At 43.0% G+C, this 14,429-nt stretch overlaps 1 protein-coding gene across 6 annotated transcripts in view; it reads right to left on the reverse strand.

Moving 5' to 3' along the window:
- The window catches only part of LOC138976047 (apoptosis-inducing factor 3-like), a 43,132-nt gene extending 34,441 nt beyond the window's left edge, over positions 1-8,691 (reverse strand). The window contains exons 1-5 of one of the 6 annotated variants that reach the window (XM_070348846.1): positions 8,390-8,691; positions 2,281-2,461; positions 1,605-1,714; positions 1,071-1,180; positions 327-453 (exon numbers count right to left, since the gene is read on the reverse strand). In XM_070348846.1, coding sequence (XP_070204947.1) covers positions 327-453; positions 1,071-1,180; positions 1,605-1,714; positions 2,281-2,336 — 403 coding nt within the window. In that variant the 5' untranslated portion in view covers positions 2,337-2,461; positions 8,390-8,691. Of the gene's footprint in view, positions 1-326; positions 454-1,070; positions 1,181-1,604; positions 1,715-2,280; positions 2,462-5,346; positions 5,527-5,700; positions 5,827-6,836; positions 6,951-8,389 lie in introns of those variants that run through there. The other 5 variants (XM_070348844.1, XM_070348843.1, XM_070348842.1 and 2 more) reach the window with 5 other exon arrangements.
- Between the last annotated feature and the right edge of the window lie 5,738 nt (positions 8,692-14,429).

Genomic DNA, 14,429 nt, shown 5'->3' on the forward strand with positions numbered 1-14,429 from the left:
CGCCTTGTGGTGAGATATGTGCGCGTTATAAATTCTCGTATTATTATTATCTTATTCTTTCTCTCTGTCTCAGCTCTGTCCCTCCCCCATTCGCCATAGGTATCTCCTCTCTAATAATGTTTATCCTTTTTTCCTACACCCACATGATCGTCCCTCCACCCCCCCCCCCCCCACCCTCAATCCCTCCTCTTCCACCCTCTTTCTCTCTAAAAATACATCTGCATCTCTATGTGCACACAACCACATGCACATATTCACACTCCCATCCATGCATACACACCTTAAGACATACACTCACTCAATCATTGACTCATATGCACTATTACCTCCACCAACGATGACGAAAGTTTTCTTGTTGCTGGGGTCAGCGCGTGACATGGCCTTGACCCTCTTGGTGCTTTTGAGTGCTTCCGGGTCAGCCTTGACCACTACCTCATTGCCACGCACTTCCACCTGGCGGAGGACACAAAACAAGTTAGTTTAACTGGCATTGGTGATTAGATTTTAATTTTGCAAAGGGAAAGAAAGGGAAGTAGCAATGAACAGAGGTCTCTGCAGTGAGAAGAGCTAACATAACTTTAACTAATATACAAGGAAGTGCTTGAATCTACAACTGGTGTCAGGGTGTCAGGAGTGCAATCAGCGAGTTACAAATACACCTATCAAAGGCTACTCGCAATGTACATATTCATTTTTTTCATTAATAGCTAAGTCACTGCTCTATAAAAATCTGTAATGTGAACTCGAAGTTTTACAAGAGAAGAAATGCAGAAAGGGAGACAGATAATTATGTGCTCTCTGTCTCTGTCGATCTCTATCTCTCTCAAACACACACACACACACACACACACACACACACACACACACACACACACACACAAACATCAAACCACATTATCCGATTAGACCTTTTCAAAGTAAGTCCATGTGTGTTTGGTTTACGTTTTTGCTGACATAATATTCAGCCAACATCGAAGAAGAGTTAAAACCTGAAAAGTAAGAGTTGGTTGGGGTGCAGTCGGGGGGGGAGGGATATAACAATCTGATGACAAGAAAAGATGAAAGCTGACCTGAAAGACAGGTAGACTGTCCAGGCCAGGGAAGTCCTCTATGTCGCCTGTCTTGACGTTGAAACACGCCCCGTGCCACGGGCATCGCACTACTCCTTTGCTGTATGCACCTGCAGCAAGCACAAAAAAAGAATCTACATTTCTCTCTAATCCTCAATCTAATAAAGCTCTCTCTCTCTCTCTCTCTCTCTCTCTCTCTCTCTCTCTCTCTCTCTCTCTCTCTCTCTCTCTCTCTCTCTCTCTCTCAAGCTTAGCCGGGAGTAGCTCTATACCTCCCAAAATAAATCTCAAGTTCAGTAAGTCCCCCGCTACCTCTTTCTATCAGTCTGTCTGTCTCTTTCTCTTTTCTTTATATCTGTCTCCACAACCCATCACACACACACACACACACACACACACACACACACACACACACACACACACACACAAAGACAAACACACTGACATACACACACTGGCACACATACACATACACACACACAGAAACACACACATACAGAACAAGATCACAATCAAGAGGAAGGGAGACAACACCTTTGGCCAACGGAGCTCCATAGTGTGTACATTTGTTGCCCACAGCATAGTAGCTTCCCTTGTCTTTGACCAGCAGTGCCGTACTATCTCCAATCTGAACCTCGCGTGTGCTATACGCAAACATAAACAATTTTACAACAACTACAACAACAAATGTCTTGCAAGAATCTTATGATGGCATGATGGTACACACATTTCTTTCAATGACTGCGGTAAGCATTCATATGAGGATAATGTGTGGTGAAAATAACCAACTTGTGGCTATCGTTATGTAATTAACGATGTACTTCACTGACTGCTTCGATCTCACAGCAAAGGACTTACTAATGCTTGGAGTCAATTTATATTAAAAAAAACAGCAGTGTGATTGATAATGAGAAAGGTCTCTGTATTAGAGAGAGAGAGAGAGAGAGCGCGCGACTCAAGAGAGACAGAAAGAGAGACAGAATGACAGAGACAGACAGAGACAGATAGACACAGTGAGTGAGTGAGTGTGTGTGTGTGTGTGTGTGTGTGTGTGTGTGAGAGAGAGTGTGCGTGCGTGCGTGCGTGCTTGTGTTTGTGTCCGTGTCACGAGTCTATGTGGTTGTGTTTGTGTGTGTGTGTGTCTGTCTGTGTGTCTGTGTGTCTGTCTGCCTGTCTGTCTGTCTGTGTCTGCGATATGGTGTGTACTCACTCTCCATCGTTCAGCTCATCCACCTTGCAAGCAACAACTTCCACAGCGGGCGCCATGCCTTGTGATAACGTAGAAAATGATCGCGTAGCGTCGACGTCACTGCCAGGGGAACCTGTAGTGCTGAATACAGGCTGCGCTTCTTGTCGTGGGGAAAAGTTCAGGCCCTGTACTGAGGTACCACCTGAAAAAATATGATGATGTTAATGTTTGGCATTAGTTCTATACTCTAAAATAAACTGATACACACACCCCACGGCGGATACACAAAGAAACATAAGCGCACACGGCACGCACACACACATGCACACACCCACACGCGCGTACATACACACACACGCATGTACGCGCACGCACGCGCACACACACACACACGCGCACACACACACACGCACACACACTCTCTCTTTTTCTCTAATGCATACCTCCCCCCGAAGCCACCGCCGACATCACCCCCCCCCCCCCCCCTGCCTAGCCTGACACCGCAGTTCTTTGCCGTAGTATCCTATAAGGTGACCCTATCAGAACGCGGACTGGGTGTCATAAAGGCATGCATTTTTATTTATTTTATCCCCCTTGTAAATGTCTGACTCTTATCTCTCTCTCTCTCTCTCTCTCTCTCTCCGGCTCAGATACACACACACACAATCACTCTCTCCAGGGGCGGATCAGTTCATTGTATGGGGGGGGTTTCCCAAAGTATATTGTGAAGATATGGGTGTGAAGGCGCAAAGCGCCCAGCCGACGGCGCGAAGCGCCTAGCTTGCAAGGGGGGTCCGGGGGCATGCCCCCCCGGAAAAGTTTGAAAAAAAGGATGCAAAATGGTGCAATCTGGTGCATTCTGAGGATGATCATTACCAGTTTCAGGCAGCAGATTTTGTCACTGATTAATACCCCAAAAATTGAAACTCAATGTAAAATAAAGAAATACACCATAAAAATATTTTTATTTTTTGGCTGGGGGGGTGTTTCCGGAAACCCCAGAACCCCCCTCGTCCGCCCCTGCTCTCTCTCTCTCTCTCTCTCTCTCTCTCTCTCTCTCTCTCTCTCTCTCTCTCTCTCTCTCCGAGTCTCTCTCTCTCTCTCTCTCTCTCTCTCTCTCTCTCTCTCTCTCTCTCTCACACACACACACACACACACACACACGCTCAACCTCGGTGTGAATGCCAGTGTGACACACACACACAAAAACAAAGTCAATATCAATCACACAAAAACAAAGTCAATATCAATCAATCAATCCATTAATGCGTCATCAATCAATCATTCACAGGCTCATTACTCCGTCACAGCAGAGGGCTCACCGTGCACCCAAAACCGGACTATCGGATTGAGGGCGGGGATGTAGCTCAGTCGGTAGCGCGCTGGATTTGTATCTAGATGACCGCTGTCAGCGTGAGTTCGTCCCCACGTTCGGCGAGAGATTTATTTCTCAGAGTCAACGTTGTGTGCAGACTCTCCTCGGTGTCCGAACACCCCCGTGTGTACACGCAAGCACAAGACCAAGTGCGCACGAAAAAGATCCTGTAATCCATGTCAGAGTTCGGTGGGTTATAGAAACACGAACATACCCAGCATGCTTCCTCCGAAAACGGCGTATGGCTGCCTAAATGGCGGGGTAAAAAACGGTCATACACGTAAAATTCCACTCGTGCAAAAAACACGAGTGTACGTGGGAGTTTCAGCCCACAAACGCAGAAGAAGAAGGATTGGTATTTTTTGGAACCTTGAGGCCTGCCAAACATCAAAATCGATGTTAAAATGAAATATTCTGGGACGCACTTTCTTTTCTCAGTCAAAATTAAACTATACCCTGACGGGTGACACACACGCATTTCAGGAGCTTGTCTCTGGAGAAAGAATTCTCAGCCAAATGATGTGCTCAAACTAGCACTTTTTACGTATAAATGTGTTTGTTGGTATCTTGTTCATATCACAATACAATTTGCGACAGCTTTGGCAGGAAAGGCTGGAGGCAATTGCATTATTATGAACCCAACCCTTAAATCCAATAAAAACGCACACACAAACGTAATTGATTTTTGATTAAAAATAAATTCGCTCAAGACAAGTAGTGTTGTTTTGCTTAAATTGTTATATTTTCGTAAAGTGTGATGTCTTGGTATACTATCTGTAAAATATGAATGAATTTCAAGCGTAGGCTATGTCACTATAACCTTCCAATCTTCCTAATGTGTGTGAGAGCGTGTGAGACGTTCCCTGAAACAAATGTCGCTTAATGGTGCCAGTTCAGTCAGTGTGGGATATGATGCATAGTGTCCGGAACCCAATTGTTGACTGACTTTTAAAGTTTATCTACATACATCTGAAAGACAGAACGAAAATCTACGTACGCCGCGCGCGCGTGTGTATGTGTGCGTGCGTACGTGCATGTGTGTATGTGTGTGTCACTGTGTGTGTGTGTGAGAGTGAGAGAGACAGAGGCACACAGACAGACAGAGTGGAGGCAGGCAGGCAGGCACACAGGCAAGCAGGCAGGAAGACAGGCAGGGACAGACAGGCAGAGCCGGGTACAGACAGACAGACAGACAGACAGAGATACAGTCACGTCACTGTTTGACACACCGAACAGAGATTCACACACAAATTCACAAGAACAAAACAGCCGGCTGCCACTGCGAATCACTGCATATATATATATACATCCGCTAAATATCCCCCACACCCTATTTCCCGGAAAGCTGATAGGCCTATACTGTCTACAAACGTAATCCTGAACGTGCTACTGAAATAACATTACAGGACGTGATAGCGCGTAAAAGAAAACTAAGAATCGGCTGCGAAAGACTGGCTTCTGTTAGCTCTAACTTGAAAACTTACAGTTTTTATCATCACTAAATGCAAACACGAAAACGGTCTTCTTCCGTGACCACACTGACTAGGCATTGCATTTTTCAAACCGATATTTCTAATAAAATCACGCAACAGTCCTGACTCCTTCAGATACTGGTCGTTTAGTTCGGCCGTGAAAAGCAGTCAAACTGCTACGGATCTGACGATGTAGATTGTTAATCCTTCGTGAATCAAGTCAAATCACACAGTACTTACTCAGTTGCGACTCACTCTATTTATGGACTGACTCAAGACAATCAATGCAAAATGGAGCATCATCCGCCGAGTAGAACCTGCCGTCTGCCGATTATGTTTCCCGTATTTTGAGACACAACAAATAAACTACCGGACATTTAACGCTCAACGCAATTCCTGCTTCTCATAACATAAAATAAAAGTTTGGATTGTTGAGCGCATGCCTGTAAGGATTACTCGACCGATCTTTCAGAGAACAAACGCACGGCCTGCCTTCTTACAATCCACTACATTATTGACCTTTCCACCAACATTGTAGTCCACACATTTGTTTAATTTCCTCCAAATAAAAAGAAAAGAAACAGCAACAACCACCTTTACCAGTTACCGTCAAAGCACAAAATAATGTGGTTTCTGCAACAAATGGCCAATGCACTACAGTCAGTGTCGAGTCATAAGAATTAGCACAGCTGTCCCGGGCTTCATCCATCCATTCGAGGCGCAATACATACGTATAGGCCATTGAATCAAAGTCACTGTTAAACTTTTCTGTCACTTTTCAATTCTGTTGTGCTGAAGGGTGAAATTGTGTGTAGTGTGTGTGTGTGTGTGTGTGTGTGTGTGTGTGTGTGTGTGTGTGCACGCGCGCGCGTCCTCTCTTTTTTTGTTTCCTGTTTTTCTTACTGTCTTTCGCACTGACACACAGCCGGACTACACGCTCAAAGAGCCAAAACAATTTAACTGATCCGAGCGCCTGTGGCCAGTTCAATGGTCCGAGGGTCATTTACGGAAGGCTTTCCTGCACATGGCCAACACACAATAACAAAACACCACATCTCACAACAACAAATACGTGACAGACCCCTCAAACACACTGTCTTAAAACTCGTCAAACACATAGTGCTATGACCGTGTCTGTTTATTCCGGTCAGCAGTTCACTGTCACCGACCTTGTACGTGTCTGTACACCTGAAGAATAGAGGATTCCTGTCCTACAGGTAGTAAACCTAATGACTAGCGTACCCTGACTATCAAGCCTGTCCTTAAACTGGGCGAAGTCGACGAGGCTACACGAAGTATACTTCACGAAGCTGCCCGCACGAAGTGCGTTTTTGGTGAAAAGACTTCGCGAAATCGACTTCGGGCTAATTTAACTATAGTGACCTCAGAATCGAAGGCTACGTAACACAGACTTACTATACATAATACAGTCAATACGCGGTTCTTTCTTTCTCCTCTGAGATACTGCAATCTGGGCATTCCACATTATTATTAACATGGGCTAACACCACCGTACCCCCCTCTCCCTGTGTGCACTGCATAAGGGCCACAACTTGAGTGACTTCTGCATAATCTTCAAAGAGGAATCAAGAAGACGAGAACGATATCAACTCGCAAATAACCGATTACTGCACTGCCCACTATAAAATGCCACTGGCAGGCTATACCTAAACTTTAACTAATCTGTGAAAGTGTACTGCTACTTTGCATTTTATGTGCGTAGTACTTACGCTGCTGTCTATCTTCAGAATGGCTGGACTCCATAGATACAGGGAAGAACACTCGAGCAGCCTTTGGCAGTTTTGTGCTCTGTGGCTCGCACTACACACATGCTGGCTTACGATATTTACAGGCGCCAGACGGAATGCCTGAAGGAAAGTGTGTGTGTTTCATTTTCATTTCATTTCATTTTCATTACTTTATTGTCCCATCGCTGGGAAATTCGGGTCGCTTCCTCCCAGTGGAAAGCTAGCAGCAACGGAGTCGCGCTTCCCAGGTGTCTGCGTGTTTAGGTGTATTCAGCCACCTGCACTTATGGCAGAATGACCAAGGTCTTTTACGTGCCATTGTGATGACACGGGGGTGGGACATGGCTTCCGTCTCTGGGTCTGCACATAAAGTTGACCCGTGTCCGTCCCGGCCCGAATTCGAACCTGCGACCTTCCGATCACAAGTCCAGTGCTCTACCAACTGAGCTACCGGGCTCGTGTGTGTGTGTGTGTGTGTGTGTGTATGTGTGTGTATGTGTGTGTGTCTATCTGTTTGTATATCTATAACCTTGTGTGTGCACGTAAGGGGACCTTTGCATCTTCCTGTAAACAACTGACATTGCGCTATTCTGGTTCATTCGATTTGGAATGTGCAACACGTATTTATACAGATGTCAGTTTCCGCCCCTAATATTTGTGAAAAAGTAATCAGTTATAATATGATAGCTTGTTGGCTGCATGAGCACCCAGAAAAAACTAACAAAGCCAACCTGATTCAACGAAAAACTATCAAAACAGTTGGAATGTTTTGCCTAATCAGTCGTGAAAACTGACTTCGCGCTAGTAGTGGGTTTACTCTAAAATCAACCGGCTTATCAATTCAGTTATGGCAAACCGGTCTTGCTAATAACCGTTGACTGAAGTAAAACCATGAGAAAGAGGTCATGTCCGTTGTGTGTGTGAAACTCGTATTATTGTAGTATCGCAACATGACTGTGCACATTTCAGCAAGTCATGGGAGACGGATACTTTATCAGAGCTACTCTCTTTGTATCGACGAAAAGGAGACCAAAAGTGTGCGCTTGTGTGTGCGTGTGTGTGGAGGAGGGTCTGTTTGTCTGTCTGTCCATCTGTGGCTGACTGTGTACGTCTGTGTGTCTGCGTCTGTGTCATTGTTCTCTGTATGTATGTCTGTCTGTCTGTCCATCTGCCCGTCCGTCCGTTGTTCTCTATGTACGTCAGTCTGTCGTTGTGTGTGTGTGTGTGTGTGTGCCGGTGTGTGTGTGTGTGTGTGTGTCTCTGTGTGTGTGTATGTTTCTGCCTGCTGTCTGTTTGCTGTATTTCTGCGTTCCCAAACGTGTCTGTGCATACACACAATAAGAACGTCCATAACAGTAAGCTTCCTCTGTTTTACACGTGAGCGTTTGAGAATAGAAAACATATGAGAAAAGGAACAGAAAAAGGATAGAACACACACACACACACACACACGTGACACACTCATACACACCCCACACACACACCCCAAACACACACACAAACACACACACACACACACACACACACACTCCTACCTTACGGTAACACCTCTAAAATTTGACCACCACAAATGAATGACTGAAGTTGCAGCCTTCTTCAACCGTCAGACACAGCTAGGAGTGTCACACAACTTTTCACACTTTCTTCCGGATACTGTGGCTTTTCTTCACTTTATAACGCGTGTATTCGACAAAATGATCACGAGTCAGAAATGCTCTTGCTTGCGCACCGGGGAAAAAAACTGCCCAAGGCCGATCTTTAATGTCAATCCGTCAGTCACCTTTTATGTCAGTCACACACTAAATCCCGATTTCTCGGGAGTTTTAATATCAAGTCGTGCCACGTTCGTTATCGACACCTAAACTGTGCATGTGATTCGCTTCATAGGCACGTGAAAGTTTTGCCTTTAAAGCTGTCGTCTATCTATGACTATCCGGGGCGACGAGTTTTAACCACGTCATGTCCCAAATAGACACTAGTTCTGGGGACAGAAAGACCAAGTTAGCATAGCGTTTGAAAAGATAAGGCTGAGAGTCCTGTACAGAATTCTGTACAGCGAAGGAGGCCTGAAACTGGACCGACACTGACTGCATGACCTTCGCAGCTTCTTTCAACGTCTGACTTTTGCGCTGGTAACTTCCTGTTTGCTCTCTCAGGGCTGAGCATACTTTATTTTCAAGAGGGATTGAGGAGAACAAATTAACACCTCCCGGCAGAGACTTGAACTCACGCCGGCCCCGGATAGTCATAAATACACGCCAGCTTTAAGGTGATAGAGGCAACGCAGACATCGTGTTTCTTCTCCACTTATCGGCGCACCTACTTCTCCGTCAGTTGAAAGGCACAGTCCTTCCCGAGAACATTTGTTTGTTTGTTTGCTTAACGCCCAGCCGACCACGAAGGGCCATATCAGGGCGGTGCTGCTTTGACATATAATGCGCCACACACAAGACAGAAGTCGCAGCACAGGCTTCATGTCTCACCCAGTCACATTATTTTGACACCGGACCAACCAGTCCTAGCACTAACCCCATAATGCCAGACGCCAGGCGGAGCAGCCACTAGATTGCCAATTTTAAAGTCTTAGGTATGACCTGGCCGGGGTTCGAACCCAAGACCTCCCGATCACGGGGCGGACGCCTTACCACTAGGCCAACCGTGCCGGTCATCCTGAGAACATATTTCTGTCCATTATCTCAGATCTGTTTAGGCTAAAAAAAAAAAAATAGGTGTGGTTACGGTAACATAGCCAAAAAAAAAATAGGGTAGGTAGGTAGGCAATCACTTTTTTTTTTTTTTACTTTTTTTTCTAATTTGTACAAATTAAACCTACTTGACAGGGAAATAAGTGTGCGACACGGGCGCTTTCGCTTTCATTGCGTTTTTTGCACTCGTTTTTTTTTTTTTTTTTTTTTTTTGACAAATGTAATAAAAAGTTATAGGATCGGCCCCTAAAAATAGGGTAGGTCGGGTTACCGTAACCACACCTATTTTTTTTTTTAGGCCTTAGGCTTTTACATGGGAAAAGAAAATCCCTCCACTTGGTCACATACCAAAAATCAACATCCTGGCTACTTCCTGAGCAGAGTGCATATTTTCGTGTGAATTAATTTAACAGATTGCTATTATAGTGTCCGTTAAAAAAATTAATTCATGAAAAAAAACAAGTCGCGAAAGGCGAAATTACAACATTTAGTCAAGCTGTCGAACTAACAGAATGAAACTGAACTCACTGCATTTTTACAGCAAGAGCGTATACTCGTAGCATCGTCAGTCCACCGCTCGATGCACAGGCAGTGAAATTGACAAGAAGAGCGGGGTAGTAGTTGCGCTGAGAAGGATAGCACGCTTTTCTTTATCTCTATTCTTTTTAACTTTCTGAGCGTGTTTTTAATCCAAACATATCACATCTATATGTTTTTGGAATCAGGAACCCACAAGGAATAAGATGAAATTGTTTTTAAATCGATTTTGGAAATTTTATTTTAATAATAATTTTTATATTTTTAATTTTTAGAGCTTGTTTTTAATCCGAATATAACATATTTATATGTTTTTGGAATCAGAAAATGATGAAGAATAAGATAAACGTAAATTTTGATCGTTTTAAACATTTTTGGTTTTTTTTACAATTTTCAGATTTTTAATGACCAAAGTCATTAATTAATTTTTAAGCCACCAAGCTGAAATGCAATACCGAAGTCCGGCCTTCGTCGAAGATTGCTGGGCCAAAATTTCAATCAATTTGATTGAAAAATGAGGGTGTGACAGTGCCGCCTCAACTTTTACAAAAAGCCGGATATGACGTCATCAAAGGTATTTATCGAAAAAAAGAAAAAAATGTCCGGGGATATCATTCCCAGGAACTCTCATGTCAAATTTCATAAAGATCGGTTCAGTAGTTTGGTCTGAATCGCTCTACACACACACACAGACAGACAGACACACACACACACACACACACATACACCACAACCCTCGTCTCGATTCCCCCCTCTACGTTAAAACATTTAGTCAAAACTTGACTAATGTAAAAACATGTCAACTTTGCCCAGATTGGACCCAGGATGTTGAATTTTAGCATGTGTCCAAGTGGAACAGGAAAAAAAGATACACACGCTGTACATAATTCTGTACAGGACTCTCAGCCTTATTCTATGTCAAAGCCTGACCGGTGTCACGATTTCATCCTTCGCCTGTGTACATGTTTCCCCCTCGACATATACTCAAGACTGAAATGTTGTTTCCTGGTAAAATTAAGAAGTGAAATTATTTATGGACGAAAAGCATGTCAGTTTCTTGCATGTGAAGAAAATTATTGGTAAAATTTAATAGATTTCAACCCCAAAATCGATTTCTTCGAAAACGTGTGTTGGGCGCAAAGTAAGAATCCGGGGCAGAGTTGGAATCTCGCGGGACTTCGTCACGCCTCAGTGGAGTTCCAACAAAGCGCGTCATTTCCGGAAACGCACCGACTCATTCTAGAAATGGCCCTCCTTTCGACTGACTGGCGATGCCAGTCTGATCGCCAGTCTGCCTCTCGCCCTTGACCATGATGGGTGACCACAGGGAAGAGGTGGACAGTTTTGTCGTGGAACTTACGCAGAAAATATACAACCGTGCTCACGCAGAAGAAATATGACAATATTGTGCTGTTTCTAAAAACAAAACGTACGGACCACATTGAAGATGGGAAGTCTTCGAAGTTCAAGTGGTGGGTGCGTGAAAAGAAAAGTTTCAGCTCGTGAACTTTCCAGGATTGGACTTAAACGACGTTCTCTGCATACCCAGCAAACAAGAGGTAAGTTCGTAGTTATGAAACGTGACTGAAAGTATTTCGCTATGTTGTTTTATTTATTTTTTCGCATGTTTATTTTTGTACAGTTAATGAGTTATGGTTATCTCAACTGTTCTTGATTCCATGGCTGTCAGTGTCACTGTCAGCCAAATTTCTGTTGACATTGAGACTGAAAGTATCAGATGACATGTTCTATGGTCCATCCAGTGAATAAAACTCAGTTTCAAAGTTCTATGCAACCATGTGTGATCAATGATATTCAATGTGTAACAGGTTTCCTAAACAATCGTCCATGTAATACGAGCTGTGTGCCTGCCATTAGAGTCGTGCATTTTCAGTCCTTTAAAGTTTAAATGATTCGTATCATTCTCTGTACTTTTTTCTGTAATACTCTAGTTATAATAACACAGACATGCAACAAAAACATATCCATTTCAAACATTTTGGTTTCCATGTCAACAACCAGTCAGAAATCAAGTTAAAACCTTAAACACAGGCCGAAAAATAAGTTATTACCTTTTGTTGTTCATAATTTTACAGTTACACCATGACATAGTTACAATCTACTATATAATACTGGTAGGATTTTCGGTGGTTTTTCGATTCCTGTCACCAAACCGCGCGGATTTGTGCCTTCTCCTTCGGTTGCTATGCCAACGTGACCCAGGAAATCGATTCCGCTAGGTCCCGACTTCCAATTTTGTCCACGAACAAAGTTTGAAGAGGTTTGTCTCGCAAATTTGAGCAGAGAACAGTGAACTTTGACCTGAACTTTGACATCGCGGCGAAAGAGATCTGTGATTGGTTCTTCTTCAACTTTCGGTTCGACTAAACACGCGACCGCACCTCAGACGAACCTAGCTGTGTGTTTTATTTCTCTACCCCAGACGAACCTAAAATAATAAGAAGATAGATAGATCTGTTTATCTGTTAATGGAACTCCAAAATATTCCATAGATTTGTTTACTAAATAGTTCGAAACATTATCACCTGATAAGTCGCCGTATAACCTTATAGGTTCCAGCGACTAAATATTTTCCCCCGGTTCAACCATAGACACCCAGCTGAAAAAGTACCACACGATGTACTATAGTATACTATAGTAAACTATAGTAAATGTACCCTGTACTATAGTAAACTATAGTAAATGTACCATGTACTCTAGTACATATTGTAGTACATGGTACTTTGTACTATAGTACTGTGTAGTAAATGTACCCTGTACTATAGTACTTTGTGGTACAGTAGAGTACTTTGTACTTTGTACTATGGTACTTTTTAGTGAATGTACCATGTACTACAGTAGTACTATAGTACATAGTACTCTGTACTATGGTACTTTTTATTGAATGTACCCTGTACTACAGTAGTACTATAGTACCTAGTACTTTGTACTATGGTACTTTTTTGTGAATGTACCCTGTACTACAGTAGTACTATAGTACGAAGTACTTTGTACTATGGTACACTGTGGTACTTTGTACTATGGTATTTTGTACTATAGTACAACAGTACATAGTACTGCGGTACAGTATAGTAGTAATAGTATACATGCATTTTGTGTTTTTATTTTTATTGTTTTATTAATATAACTTATCAGCTAAGCATAACAATTTTGTTGTTGAAATTAAGTTGATTAAAAAACATTGTTTTTAAAATTGTGTTTGATATCACCAGTAATTGTGCATGTAAACGTGTTGTGTGTGTTTTTACAAGGTAGTCGTACATATAAGATTTATTATGTTTTGTGCGTGCGTGTGTGTGAATTAAGCCGTTTGTTGGAGATGACATGAGATATTTTCAAACTTGTTAACTGTGCATTTGCAAAATACACGTAGGAATACTTTGTGCTCACACACACACACCACACACACACACAGTCACACTGACACACGCTCGCACATGCACACACACAAACACGTGGGTACGCACATATTCACTTAGGAGAAAGGACTTTTGTAACGTAAGATGTACATAAACTGTATAGTTAGTTTTTTGTAAACAGTTAGCATTAAATGTGAAATTAATATTTCATTAACGTTACCTTGGAACGCTTCTCACAAAAAAGTTTTCAAAAGAGAATTTAACAATTGCTTTAAAAGTTAAAGGATAAGGTTACGATAAGGATAAGATTTTATATAGTCCTGTGAGGTTGCCCTCATGGAAATTCGGGCTGCTTTCTCCATGGGGAAAGCGAGCTGCCATACAGTATACGGCGATACCCACACATTTTGTTTCCTGCATGCGTGTATTCATGTTTCCGAGCCCTGACACTTTCGCTGTGAACTTGGGTTCTTTATCGTGTGCATGCGGCCACCGAGGAGAGTCTGCATGATGTTGACTCTGGGAAATAAATCCCTCGCCGAACGTGGGGATCGAACCTACGCCGATTGCGACAACTGGTTTTGAAGACAGCGCCGCTACCGACTGAGCTATTTCCCGCCCGCCCGAAACGCTTAGTAAAATGGTCTGCAGTGAAATTTTGAAACAATACCTTTTTTATGTTAAATTTAACGTTTGCCAAAATAATTCTTCATGTAGGATCAAGTGCAAAGTTCTTGGTTTGACCTGAAGTTGACTGAAGTTTGCTGTGTGTACAATATTGTTTCATTTTAAATAATTTGAGAGAGAGAGAGAGAAAGAGAGAGAGAGAGAGAGAGAGACAGAGAGAGACAGAGAGAGCGTTGTGGCATACAAGCATTACAAACAAGTGTTTTTTCACCCATGCAGAGAGGCTCCCCTATTCTAATCACATCATATACACGGACATTCACACA

This window comes from Littorina saxatilis, linkage group LG9, assembly GCF_037325665.1.
Source record: "Littorina saxatilis isolate snail1 linkage group LG9, US_GU_Lsax_2.0, whole genome shotgun sequence".
NCBI lineage: Eukaryota > Metazoa > Mollusca > Gastropoda > Littorinimorpha > Littorinidae > Littorina > Littorina saxatilis.